This window comes from Mercenaria mercenaria, chromosome 12 (genome assembly GCF_021730395.1).
Source record: "Mercenaria mercenaria strain notata chromosome 12, MADL_Memer_1, whole genome shotgun sequence".
In the NCBI taxonomy this organism is placed as follows: Eukaryota; Metazoa; Mollusca; class Bivalvia; order Venerida; family Veneridae; genus Mercenaria; species Mercenaria mercenaria.
The window spans coordinates 40,796,700-40,811,057 of NC_069372.1; the positions used below are offsets into that span (position 1 = coordinate 40,796,700).

Below are 14,358 nucleotides of genomic sequence, written 5' to 3' on the forward strand. Positions count from 1 at the left end.
TACGGTGATACAAGTTGTGTGCAAGTTTGGTTAAAATAAAATCATAAATGAAACCACTATCGTGCAGACAAGAAATTGTTGACGCACGGACGGACGCACGGACGCACGAGACGCACGGACGCACAGATGACGGACGACGGACGAAGGGTGATCACAAAAGCTCACCTTGTCACTATGTGACAGGTGAGCTAAAAAAATAGTCAACAGAAAAAAAAAACACGTTCCAAGAACACAGCTTCTTCAAATAGAAATGCAACAGTAGTGTATATCTTGATGTGTACTTAAACATAATCCTACAGAGACAAAACAAAACATGTACCTTACCTTTTAGCATTTCATTTATGTATGTCCTGTAATAATGAATTCTATGGTAGTCACGGAGTGTCGCGTTTCTGTCTGATATTCCATTCTCTGTCACGTAGACTGGTACATTGTTATATTCCTTCTTTAGCCAGTTCAGAATCTTCCTCATACCAAATGGAGTGACTTTTAACCATCCTGACCCAGACCTACAGAAGGCATGAGAATTTAAATAAAATGTAAGTCTGAAAATGAAAGCATCTTAATTGCAAATAATTCCATTTAATGACTATATCCCGTAGCCATATGAGGTATAGATGAGAAATGTCATTTCAGTAATATGAAAATGGTCAATTTATTTATTTGAGCTTTATCGGTTTCTTTGTCTTAGTTCGATTATTTTCTACCTTTCAGCAGTAAGACTTAGATTAGGGCAACTAACTTAGTAACATTCACATTACACAACCTAATACCTATTTTTGATATTAATACTTCTTTAATGAATATAATTGTAATAGTATTTGCCTATATAGAGGTTGGTGTAACTTACCCGAGCCAGTCGGGACTTCCAGCACCTTTTATATCTTTGTCATCATCATAACTACCGTGTTCGTCAGTCTTTTTGTCCGCAGTCACCATACCAGAAGTGTAAAAGTTCAGTCCGAGGAAATCATATGTTCCTGTATCAAAGTTTCAAAAAGGGATACTTTCTAAGCAGGGTTATTCTTAAAGAAAGGGAACGCATATAAAACTGTTTCCATATTTCAACTAATGAAATGTGAATACTCACCTTAAGTGTAATATTTTTACAGAGTCTGACGACAAAATAACTAACTAGAACCAGAAAATCCGAAAACCCAAATACAAAAAAAAGTTTCAGATTAAAGGTAACTGTACTGATACTAAACCAATATATTGTTAACACATTACCGTTTATGAAGATTTTTTCTTGAAATGTAAATTCCGGCAATCTTGACTTTTTGTATCCTTGTTTCATACTTTTATCATAGACGTTCTTCTTCATCACATCAGGATAGTCACCGTTAACGTAAATAGCGTGGGCAAACCAACCAAGGTTGAAGTTAATGTCACGATCTGACGTTTCCAGGTCGTCAGGGTTATACTTATCAAATGGCTCCGACCACCCCACGTTCAGTGTTATGCCGATTTTACCTGCAATAACATGTACATAGATTTCAATCTTACATGACGTTAATTATGTAAAAATAGGGTCACAAGTTTACCAAATGATATTATATTACGTTGATATTTTAATATGTCTAATTAAAGAACGCTTTTGAGAGTTTTTTTAAGTGCAACAATCACTCTCATTCTTTACTTGCTGTGAAAACATCTGATTAGTTACTGACATTCAAATTTGGCTCTTACCTCCTTTCTCCTTATGATCGGACTCGTATATTCTGTAAGCTTTAGCATGAGCCTTGATGAGGTTATGAGTGGCTATGTATACATCCTCGCCAGGGGAGTAATGTCCCGGGGGAAATACAGCTATGCCGTAACCCATGTAGGCAACTATCCAGGGTTCGTTAAATGTTATCCAGAACTTCACCTTAAAAATGATTTTAAATATATTCACTTTTAAAGAATATCAGCTATTAAAGCAAATATCAAATTTGCATAATATTGAATAATTGGACATAATATAAAGGACAGAGTTACAATTAAGCGCTATGTCCACAAGTTCTAAATCTTAAATGTTAGCTGGGTAAGTCAATAGATTAATCAAAAGAATGATTATTCAATAGGGAGTGTGATAAGTCTATCTTTAATATTAAAACAAACGACTTGCTTGCTTTTTTCACAAATTTGCATTAATTTCCTTACATGATCGTTTTAAACTAAATAATATTTCCATTTAAAAAATTGTCTTCTCGGTTGGCATGCTACTTGCTATCATCTAAATGTTACTTTCAAATTAGTTAATTAAAACATGCGAGACCTTTCGTGCCATTTCAATTCGATTGTTTTTTTTTTTTGTTTTAAAATACAATACTTTATACCCTATCTCCAAATCGTTCGAAGCAAAGATTAGCATAGTCCCTGAAATGGTCGGTAGTTGTCTCGTTCAGCCAGCCTCCGTGCTCTTGCAGAGCTACCGGTAAGTCCCAGTGATACAAGGTTACCATTGGCTCAATCCCTGACATGAAAAGGTATGATGGAACTTAGACTTAAACCGGAATTGTTTAAAATACTTGCTAAAACTGTATTTCTAACGTTTATGTCGCCCTCCCATCCCTCCTTTTACCCACAAAGAAGTCAAAGTAAAAATCACTTAAAGGCTTGTATTCATATACGCAAAAGATAAAGTTAAACTGTTTTCTGACTGAAAAAAGTATATAGTCATTTAAAAAAAAAATATGTTTTTGTCCTCAAATCAATTATGTTGAAAAAATGCTGGTAAAAAATTATATTCTACCTTCGGCTTTCAAAGCATCGATCAGATTGTTGTAATACTGTATTCCTTTTTCGTTAATATTGTCTTTTGTACCATCTGGCATCAGTCGAGTCCATGCTATCGAAAATCGGTAATATTTTGTCTAGAAATTGAAAGCATAGACTTAATTTTGATCTTTATGACAATATGTGTAATTTTACTTTGCATGATAATCTGTCTCATCTTGTTTCTGACAAGTTGTAATAAAAGCAAGAAACAGTTCATAGTCTTGATTTTAATGAATTAACAAAAGTGCTTAAACTTAAAGAGTAAATTAGAATGAGTCTTTCGTAAATTTATATTCCCTAAAGCTAGAGAATGTTTCTTTCAAATTGTGATTTTGAATGGAACATGTTAGGCAAACTCCTTGTAGAGTAGACTCAAGAAACTAAATGACCTACGTCTATATTTTTGAAACTGCTATAAGTGGAAGGGATATTTGTTTCTGGTTTGAAGTACATATTGATATGAGCCGTGCCATGAGAAAACCAACATAGTGGGTGTGCGACCAGCATGGATCCAGACCAGCCTGCGCATCCGCGCAGTCTGGTCAGGATCCATGCTGTTCGCTAACAGTTTCTCCAATTCCAGTAGGCTTTAAAAGCGAACAGCATGGAGCCTGACCAGACTGCGCGGATGCGCAGGCTGGTCTGGATCCATGCTGGTCGCAAACCCACTATGTTGGTTTTCTCATGGCACGGCTCATATGTGTACTAAGCTTTTCAAAGGAAGTATCTAACTTACATACCCCTAAAGCTTTCAGTATTTTAACATCCTCCATATATTTGTGATAACTGTCACATGCAATCTTCCCATTGTCATTGTTGAACACATTTCCAGGTTTGTTAGCATGTACATCCCAAATACTTAATCCTTTGCCTGAAAATATCAGTCATGGAAATAAAAGGCTTAAAATCTATTTAGATTGTCACAAAATTATATGAGCCGCGCCATGAGAAAACCAACATAGTGGCTTTGCGACCAGCATGGATCCAGACCAGCCTGCGCATCCGCGCAGTCTGGGCAGGATCCATGCTGTTCGCTTGCATAGTCTTTTGCAATGAGAGAAACCGTTAGCGAACAGCATGGATCCTGACCAGACTGCACGGATGCGAAGGCTGGTCTGGATCCATGCTGGTCGCAAACCCATTATGTTGGTTTTCTCATGGCGCGGCTCATATAGAAATGAGAATCCTCTCTACAACAATTAAGTGTGTTAGTCCTTACTATGTGATAAATGCCCTGTATGTTTTCTGTATCATACCAATATTAGCTTAGTGCAATGCAAAATGTTTCTACAATGTAGTTGCAAACTGCATGTCAAAAATTATAGGGTTCACAAATTTTTAAAATTGTTTTACCGTCTTCATTCCAGCCACCTTCAATCTGATAAGCTGAGGTAGCAGAACTCCAAGCAAAATCATCAGGAAAATCATCGTAATAAATCCCATCTTCGTGCAGGATGTGACCGCTTGGAAACCCTCCTGGGCCGTTGTAACCAGGCATGATTCCATTGTCTTTTATGATCTACAAAATGCATTTCATTAATCAAATAAGTTTTATCCAAGCACACATACAGTGACTTGTAAAGTAATGATTTTTGAGTTATCAAATAAGATGGGAAAGCTAATAATAGAAGTAGTTTTACCTTAAAACTATGGTGAATATATGCAAAGGATACTGACCCTCTTCTCTCAAAGGCAAAAGAATCATTGCAGTTTGCAACTGGTTTTCATGCTGTGGTCGGTCAAGAATTGGCAATTATTACTTACCTGAGTATATAAAACAGAGGATAGTTTTTTGGTTCTCGACATGGTCTCAGCATCCAGAGTGTATAAGCCACCGATCTTTTGGTTTGCAACGACTGTTGGAATGCTGTCCACAAGATTTTTAACATATAGACCTTTGACTGCTGTGACTTGCTCAAGGTTTATTGCTAAAATGCATAAAAGCAGACACTAATGAATGGTATCAAATGCTTAAACAATGTCAGAATCTTTAATGAGTAAAATTTGACAAATTCATTCTTCTTTTTATATAATTTTGTCATCATACCCAGATATCTAAGCCAATTTGCTGGCTTATTTAAGAAATAATCTCCCTTGAAAACAGGAACGGTTCCTATATGTATCAAACCTGTAACTACGTTAACACGTAACGTTTTATTTTCATCAACCAATTGGAAAACTCCTCATCAAGTAAAAATTAAATCTAGCGGCAGTGATAGTGTTATTCATTTATTTTCTTAAGCACTCCTAACTTAATCTTAGATGAGATTTCATTGTATAGCCATTGTCTCTAAATTTCAACTCAGCTTTTCCAAGTGTGTAATAAAAGAGAAGAAGATGTCTGCGTGAACAGTTGTATAAAATGAGCTAGTTGGTTTTGGAGTGTTTTTCCCATATTAATCATGTTATATATATTGCTTTGTTTATCTCGTTTTATTCATGCAATTTGAAATGATACAGATTTATTCTGAGTGAAGAGATTAACAGAGTAAATAAATTTGGTATATAGCAGCTGATATATTACTTTCTTCACACAGTATTTGAAGATAGACGATACTACATTAGAAAATTTAAAAACAATTTTTAACAATATAAACTATAATACTCATATCAATGACATTTTGTCGGTATATCAATTGTTACCTTGAACGTAACAATTTGCATATTTGTCTTTTTTATCATGTAGCCGTTGTATAAATATATGTTTTTTACGAACTTACCTTTAAGAACCTCATCAATGTGTTCCCTTATTGATTCCACTCTTAGTTTGTCCCTTACACCATCAGCAACTTCATTAACTTCTGGTATTTCAACATACATGTCTACCTTGTACCTTTCGCTTAGACTCTTCAGCAATTTTCCTAAACCTTCTGGATACATGTATGTCAATGGGTCATCACTTCTACAAGTAACATAAAACATTCTTTCTTGTCTGTCCTATTGCAATAGAGAGTTCAAACACACGTCAAGCCATACTGATTGAATTATATCTTCAATGTTTGTATTAAATCTGGTCCTTTGAGTCCATAGAGTTCATTTTGAAATGCTTCTACATAATAATAGAATTCCACTTTAGCCAGTGCTAGGTTTTGCAGGGGGTGTTGTACATTTCATTACCTTTCGTAAACAGACCTAATCAAACCTAGTATGCTATTATATATCTAGGTTGTGTTCTATGCATCCAAAGAAACCCTTCGTAAGTTTGATTTAAAATGACTACATGTATATACTTGCGCCAATCGCTCATACAACAATTTTAAGATAATGGAACCGAAATGACATTCGGCAATTTCTGTACAATAACGTTTTTCGCTGTTGCTCGTATGAATTACATTACAGCTGCAGAATACGTAAAAGAACGAAAAGTGCCGAGTGTCATTACGGAGTAAACTATATCTAACACATCAATTTCCATGTGAATGGATACTGTTTTGATGAAGCTATATTACCAGTGTAGATATTTGCAAAATCATTGCAGAATATATATAAATATTTTCTGTAATTTTGAAAACGGACTTTCTGTTATGCTCTAAAAATCATTCAAATCTACGTTTCCATTTTGGCTACATATATTTACTTCTTCCAGGTAGGGTTCCTCTTCAATACTGCCCCTTTGTCTGCAATGTCATCTCTAGTGACCAGGTAAGGCTCGTAATTAGTCACAGTGATGAAATCGGTAGAACCTGAAATGTCCAGCGAGTGATCCTTTCAGATTAATCAATGTCATTCTAAACGAAATGTAACAGACAATACACGCTTGAAATTCGATATCTTGAACTCGTTTATCTAAAAATTCCAGCTATCTCAAAGACATTTTCAAATCCCGTTCGAAAACACGAGCACAAAAGTCATTTTAAGTCGAATTTCGGTTATCTCGAAATCAAACGCTCGACCCCGTGGAATTCAAGATACCGAGTTTGTTTTGATAGTATTCTGTATTAAAATATAGAGAATATCATACTATGTATTTATTAAACGAGCTGAAAAGATCGTAAATGCGAGGCTCTGCTGAGCATTTTATGAATTTTATTGGATGCGTTTAACAAATACAGTGTGAAAAGACACAAATGTAATATTCTTTTATCACATGTTAGATTTGCCTGCTGAAACACCAAACTGATTTCTTTATATATCTATTATAGACAAAATTAATTCGACCAGCCTCGATGAGATCTCCGATACTTACAACGATGCCTACGTCAAAATATTTTTTCATTGCTGTCATACCAAATATGTAACAGCTTTATTACACTCCCACGATGTCAAACATATGATAAATCTACTTAATCTGTGACATATGTATATATAACTGGCAATGTTCATGATCTAATTAGCACGGGTTGTATTGTTGTTGCGGGTTTTTATCCTTGTTTTTGCTATTTGGGATACCACTGTGCTCATTTTGAAATTTTAGCTACTAAAATCAAAGTCATAATTATGCTAAATGGGCCTAAATTTTCAAAATTAGATATATATCAACAATGCAATTTCAAAATAAAATATGTCACAGTTATCCAGTTACCTTTAAGTAAACGTTTCTCCAGGTCTGTGAAGTTGAGGAGTTTATCTCCAAGAATAGTTTCCATAACGGTTGGGTAATTTCCTGTCTTTAGTAAAGGATCCAACATCCACCCTATTTCAAACTGGAACACTTTTTCCATCGTGTCATTTATAAATGGTTCCAATGATCTCTCCGGCTCAAACCAAACACCATGAAGACCAATGCCAATTTGTCCTGTAAATATGAACTTTTCATATTAACAATTGTTCGGTATACGATGTCTTAAAATCAAATAAAAAGCGTCGGAGAGAAATTCTTAGTGGCTTTCCGCATTCGTGTGTATGTAAATGTGTGAAAAAAAGAGTTGTGACTCTTTCTAACTGCAACAACTTTGGAACAATTACGCAAGTGCACATGATATACTGCTATCCTATTTCATAAAATTCATATTGTGTTGCCGCCTAAAATGTTTAGGTTCACAAAACAAGCTGTTTCTTTACGGGCATTCGGATGGCGAGATATAAAAAGACAAAGTGCAAATTTCTTGAGACTCATACTTTTTATTCGCTTACCCGTATATTGTGCGTTCTTGTATGCATGGTACATACATTCATGTGCCAACAACATGTTGTGTACGGCTTTGTAGACGCTGGTGTCCTTTCTTCCGCTGTACATGTCATTTGCCATTTTGATAGGATCGGCGAAAGTGCTCCAGACTCTAATCTGTTCAATGTTGATGTAAGATATGTCAATAACTCAAAATGTCACATGTAAAGAGACCATGCTCGTACAACAAAAGGTAAGGACCCATAATCAAAACAATTTTATTTTAACCTGATATCTATTTTCTTGTTGTGCGATATCACAAAACTTGCAATTAGAGCTAAAAAACTAGTCATGATAGAATAAAATCTCAAGAACATTCTTTGGACACATAGAAATTAGAGAAGACTCTGAAGTCTGATTGAGTCAGTTCATAAAAGTTAATGAAATGCAACATCTATCTCCTATAGTTCATATTGCAACTTTCCAGCTTCTGATGGTAGGTGCCCCTTAGTACATTATTAGATAGAATCATAGACCTTCCGTAAGCCAGTTGAATAGCTTCCTCGCATGAAGAATTCAACGCCCCAAGTTCACTCAAAACCATATCAATGCAGGGCAAGTTATTGGAAGTCATGCCAGCGATCTTAACCATTCGGCCACGGGGGCCCTATGGAATTCTTTTTCAGATATATTGAATGAACCCCTAACGGAACATAAATATAACAACGCCAAGTCCAAGTACGGGAAGACATTTTACGCCCGCGACTTACAGACTGCTGATGTATTAACTACTACTGCCCATTAGACGAACTTATGGAAGCATAGAACGTAAACAAAATATAACAATAATAAAGTAGGTCCGTATTCATCATTAGCTTTTATCTGAAACCAAAACTTTTAATTTACTGGAACTGTTTTTGAAGTATAGAAACACGGCACATATCTTACAGTGATGGTTGTAGTTTTTAAATATATGCATGCAGCGTTTCATTTGAATACACATGTTTATCTACACACTAGTAGAAAACAAGAGAGCCATAATGGCCCTGGATGGCTTACCAGTGTTACGCTGCTTTCATGAACAGTTTTGGTAGATTGTTATGCAAGTAAAATGTCTGTGAAATGATTTTAAAGTAGTGTTAGTGTTTTCTTAAAAAATTACTTCAAAATTTCTACTAAATAAATATGGGCAGGTAATCTGTGTGTGTGTGGGGGGGGGGGGGGGGTGGTGGGAGTGGGGTAAGAAGGTAGGAGAATGATGTGATATTTTTCTCCTCTACACATCAAACAAGAAGATTTTTCCACTACATATATATTAAGAAAAGTGACCACACACACCATTGGCCGTATTTTTGACGAAACAGAATAGTTTGTACAATCATCATAAAAGGTAACCCAAACAAAATTTGTGTTCAATTGTATTAGAATTGGGACTGCTGTTTCTGACATGAACATTTTTATAAGTTTCCCCTACATATTTTTAAGGAAAAATACCACAGCCTCTGGTGGCCATGTTTTTGACGAATCAGAATAATTTGAAAAATCTTTATAGAAGGTCATACAACGGCCATTTGTGTGAGATTATTTAAAAATGTACCGGCAATTTCATGCAAAAAGATTTTTAAAGTTTGGAAGCAATGTTTTTGATGAATTAAAATAATTTGAACATTCCTGATGGAAGGTCACACAAAGACTGGCTATTTGTGTGAAATTATTTTCAAACCAGTCAAGCACTTTCACTAAAGACGTTTTTTTCAAAGTTCCACTAAATACATGTACGGAAAAAAGGCCATGCCCCCTGGTGACCATGTTTTTGACGAATTGAAACAGTTTGATAAAATCTTTGTAGACGGTTACATAAGGCCCATTTGTGTGAAATTATTTAAAAATCGGACCTGTGATTTAGGAGATGTCGTTTGAAGATTTTCCTATTTTAACCTCAGGAAGTCCCTATGTGCAACCAAGCAGATCCGTTTGAATAACTTTGATAATAGGCCAACCAAGGAACGTCCAGGCCAAGTTTCATTATAATCAATTAAGAGGTTTTGGAGGAGATGTCGTTTAAAGAAATTGTTAACGACGGACGGACACATGCACACACGCACGACGTACGACAGACACAGCGTGATCACAATAGCTCTTTTTTGGAGGAGATGTCGTTTAAAGAAATTGTTAATGACGGACGGACATATGCACACATGCACGACGTACGACAGACACATCGTGATCACAATAGCTCTTTTTTGGAGGAGATGTCGTTTAAAGAATTGTTAATGACGGACGGACACATGCACACATGCACGACGTTCAACAAACACAGCTTGATCACAATAGCTTACACTTCGTGCTCAGATGAGCTTAAATGCATTTTAAGGACGTATGCTAGAATTTGGTGCGAAAATTTTCCCAATAACAGAATTTCTTTAAACTTTGGATATTCTAAGAAACAAAAAAATGCAATAAAAATCATAGGTCACCGGATTCGAAAAAGAGTTATCTGCCCTTGAAAACGGCATTTCCCACAAAAATGACGTTTTCAAGGGCAGATAACTCTTTTTCTAATCCAGTGACCTATGATTTTATTGCATTTTTTTGTTTCTTAGATGATTGTCCTTCAATATCCAAAGTTTAAAGAAATTCTGTTATTGGGAAAATTTTCACCCATCTCATATACAGGGAATTCTAGCGTACACCTTGAAGCAAATTTCTAAAATTAACGACCAAGTATCTGTCAATACCTTGTCTCCATATAGACTGAAAACTGTTTTGCCTAAATCACATGCTCTGTTATCATTGATCCATCCTCCATCCGCCTGAAAGACAAAGAAAAAAATGAAAGTGTTCTAAACATATATTATTGTCACCAAACATAAAATACTATCAATTTCAATCTTATCCATCATCTTCCTCAATAATTTTGGTGTTTTAACTGAACTTGAGTCCTTCTGGTTTATTGATACTTTCTTTTGACCTTAACAACCAGAAATATTCATTTTGTTAATTTCAAAACATTTTATTTATCTCAGTAATTAAGAAGTGTTTTGCCAATGCCTTTTCAATGTATCTTTAAAAATAAATAATAATAATTCAAAAATGTGCATAATTTCTAAACTCATTTAAATCTGCTTTGTTTAAATATAGACATGTACGTCGCAAAATTATTGATGACATGACGTTTTCTGACCTGAATTTTCTCTGGAATGTCGGCATCAAACAATGTGATGTGTGGTTCTATTCCATGTCTCTGCAACTCTTCGATCAGTAAGCTATAGAACTGAACAGTATCACCGTGTAAATTTGTGCCCGTGGCGCCTGGGGAAAGCCGCTTCCAGTCTGGGGTAAATCTGAATGTTTTAACCTGAAGAAGTGCGTATCACCGGCTAAATTATCATCACATACAATGTATTTCATTTACTTTTTGCTGTGTTAATTTCGAAGAAAATGTAAGTAATGTTTTCAAATACTTTTCTCTAAAATTTGCAATGAAGTCACATGATTAAAAGTACAAATATGTATAAATATGTTCTTTTCTAAAATTTGGGAAATTATATAGCTAATCTTAATGTTAAAATTTATAAAATGTAAATATTTACAGTAAAACCTGTCTAAACCGACAACGATTGGAAACATGTAAACCGATCTTAACCGATATCGACTAATAACAGTCATTACCAGGTTTAGCAATTAAAACAGATTGTCGATCGAAGAAAATTTGTTACAGTTTTAAGTCTTAACCAGGTGCATTTCAAAATCAGTTTACAAGATAAATACAACATTACTGATTAACCCTTAGCCTGCTAGCGGCAAGTGATTTTGCCTTGGCGACCAGTGCAGACTATAAGATTCTTTCACTGGTTGTAGGTGCAGATGGGAATTTCCGGCCTCGAGGGTAACTGTTTAGGCGGTAACGAGGTTCCTACCGAGTTACCGCCTAAACAGTTACCCGAGAGCCGGATATTCCCATCTGCACCTATAACCAGTGAAAGAATCTTTTTCTTTCATACCGATCTCAAGATATAATAATAAAAATAAAATCAATAGAACGGCTTTCTTTTTAGAACTATTTCTTATAGCAGCGTATTTAAACAAAGCGCGGGAAACCAACGTCCGTAAACAGGAAAGACGTCATGAAGTTTCAAAGACAAATAACAATGTTTAGTTCCGGTTTTGATGTATCAGTTGCAGCTTAACGTTATGATTTTTTGATAAAATAACGTGTTTTGAATCGAGAAATATACCATCAGGAATAAAAAGGAACTGTCAAGGTATTGGATTTTTATTCCGTTTTCTTAAATAAAATATAAATTACTACATAAATCTTAGTTCGAAATACGTCATTTAAAGCGCGAGAGTCATCTTACACCCCGGGGTGTAAGATGGATTTTTCCAGCACCGGTAAAAACACCGGAAATCCCCGTCTGGTATGCAAGAACAAACTCATCCTGCACAGACGTGCAGGCTAGTCATGGTCTGCACTGTTCGCCATTCAGTCTGTAAATTTTCAATGACGACCCCTTCAAATTATAAATGGTACTGCCCAAATTGAATGATAGACCATTTCATTTTAGAAATTTAGCAGGGTAATGGTTAATTAGTATTGCTCTTTTCATCTATTTTTACGTGCAAGATATTCAGTCTGACATATTTAATATCTGATGACGACTTATCTTGGGACATTTAGAATCGTATCCTCTTGTTGTCTTACCCCAAGCTCCTGTAGGCCTTTTATATCGTCTTGCAGTCTCTCGTTTGCTGAAACATTAGAATGAAATATGATTAAGATGCTCTTATTTAAGTAGATAAGTGTGCCTTGGTTCATTAATAGTTACTGTTGCAAACTGAAATTTTAACGTCGAAATTAGATTTAATGTAATTAAGTTTTATAGCGACGAAAAGCGAAACACTAAGGAAAAAGAAAAAAAAGTAATTGCGGGTGTTTATACATGAAATTCCTTATGGTATAAAAAAACAACAAGAACTTTGTTCTGAGATGCCATTCGGGCTGTTTCGAGTAGTCGGCCCGGTTTGCTTACAGAGATCCTGTTCTATGCAAAGTTATTAGATGTAGTAATATGCCTATATCTCTTGTACTTCACGATTGTAAGAAAAATGTTTCCTTGAATCTTGATAATATATGCGATTAATACATTTTGCATATATGATACGTTTTCATAATCATTTTTGTTATGTGACCAGTGCGGGAGGTCGTAGGTTCGATCCTCGGCCGCGTCATACCAAAGACGTAAAAATTGTTACTAGTAGCTTCCTCGCTTGGCGCTCAGCATTAAGAGGGTAGTGCTAGGACTGGTCAGCCCGGTGTCAGTATAATGTGACTGGGTGGGGTATCATGTCATGTGTCTACGGCGTGATATTCCAGTGAGGCAGCACTATAAAGTTGGGCATTGTGCTCACTGCTACAAGTAGACACCGTCATTTATATGACTGAAAAATTGTTGAAAAGACGTTAAACCCGAACACACACACACTACCAATTTCGATTGAGGGTAAATATAAGATAATTCTCAGCTATTTTGTCAAAGAATGGTCTCCTTGTTCAATGTCATATCTATGCTAAACTTTCAAGACGTTCACTTTAGTTAGTCTGTAGCTATTGCAGAATAATGTTATTCGTCATAAATCTTATGTTTTCATGCTGTGAAGGAAATTAAGTTTTCACTATACTTCTTTTTAACATTTTAACATATTGAAATTTTAGATTTGCTAGTGTTTTTTTAACGATACAACCATGTGGTACTCTTTAAATTCCAAATTAATTGACACGCAAGAGTGTTACTTGATTTAACTTGTCATAAGAAAGATTCCAACTTGTAGTGAAATAAAAATAACTTGTAGATCCAGTTGGTAAAAAAGATGAATGCTGTGTAAATTGTCTACAAGACAATAACTGCACATTTTGAAGTCAGTTAGAAGTGTCTACAGATTGTATAAAGATCCCAGAGACAAATATCATGTTGTTCTCTCTTAGAAAAAAAAACTGTTAAACGAAAATCTAAGTCCGCTGTGAAACTTACCACTGTAATTTCCATTCGCTCCAGTTTTATAAACTGACGCACTTAAGCCCCATTCAAAATCACTAGGAAATGTTCCAAAATAAAAGTCGTCAGCACAGATTACATTTGCCACCACAAAAATACAGAAGAAATTTAGAAAATACGTCATTGTCTCCTTTAAAGTAAAGTACAGGTGGTGTTAATTTTTATATGAAACCCATTTCGGCCGATGTACCTAGCCGATGTACCTAAAGTTAAAATGTGATGGAAGCTTACGGACTGAATAGTTTTGTAACCCGTCTAAAGCCTGGGTAAGCTGCGATTTGCAGGATTAGTCAAGTGTAGACAGATACGACTGAAGACCATTCCAGAGTTGTGAAACATCCAGAGAGATATGGACATCATAGTATTATTGCCAAATCTTTTCATAACTAGGTTTGTCTATCTATATTTGTCCATTAGTGTACCTAGTGTAATTAACAATTACGCATTACCATATCATATATGAGCCGTGCCATGAGAAAACCAACATAGTGG

General features: G+C 35.4%; 2 protein-coding genes across 2 annotated transcripts in view; both read right to left on the reverse strand.

The window, feature by feature from the left end:
• Positions 1-7,987, reverse strand: part of LOC123533272 (uncharacterized) — a 43,090-nt gene extending 35,103 nt beyond the window's left edge. Inside the window, exons 1-13 of the mRNA XM_053519811.1 lie at positions 7,837-7,987; positions 7,286-7,498; positions 6,341-6,446; positions 5,484-5,665; positions 4,528-4,691; positions 4,117-4,282; positions 3,504-3,634; positions 2,738-2,858; positions 2,322-2,458; positions 1,690-1,870; positions 1,231-1,473; positions 851-980; positions 325-509 (exon numbers count right to left, since the gene is read on the reverse strand). Coding sequence (XP_053375786.1) covers positions 325-509; positions 851-980; positions 1,231-1,473; positions 1,690-1,870; positions 2,322-2,458; positions 2,738-2,858; positions 3,504-3,634; positions 4,117-4,282; positions 4,528-4,691; positions 5,484-5,665; positions 6,341-6,446; positions 7,286-7,498; positions 7,837-7,951 — 2,074 coding nt within the window. The 5' untranslated portion in view covers positions 7,952-7,987. The remainder of the gene's footprint in view (positions 1-324; positions 510-850; positions 981-1,230; positions 1,474-1,689; positions 1,871-2,321; positions 2,459-2,737; positions 2,859-3,503; positions 3,635-4,116; positions 4,283-4,527; positions 4,692-5,483; positions 5,666-6,340; positions 6,447-7,285; positions 7,499-7,836) is intronic.
• A 2,489-nt stretch (positions 7,988-10,476) lies between these two features.
• Positions 10,477-14,074, reverse strand: LOC128547549 (uncharacterized). Its single transcript, XM_053520533.1, has 4 exons — positions 13,843-14,074; positions 12,516-12,562; positions 10,995-11,168; positions 10,477-10,623 (listed from the first exon to the last, which is right to left on the reverse strand). Exons 1-4 carry the CDS (start codon positions 13,988-13,990, stop codon positions 10,477-10,479), a joined length of 516 nt encoding a protein of 171 aa, XP_053376508.1. The 5' UTR covers positions 13,991-14,074.
• Between the last annotated feature and the right edge of the window lie 284 nt (positions 14,075-14,358).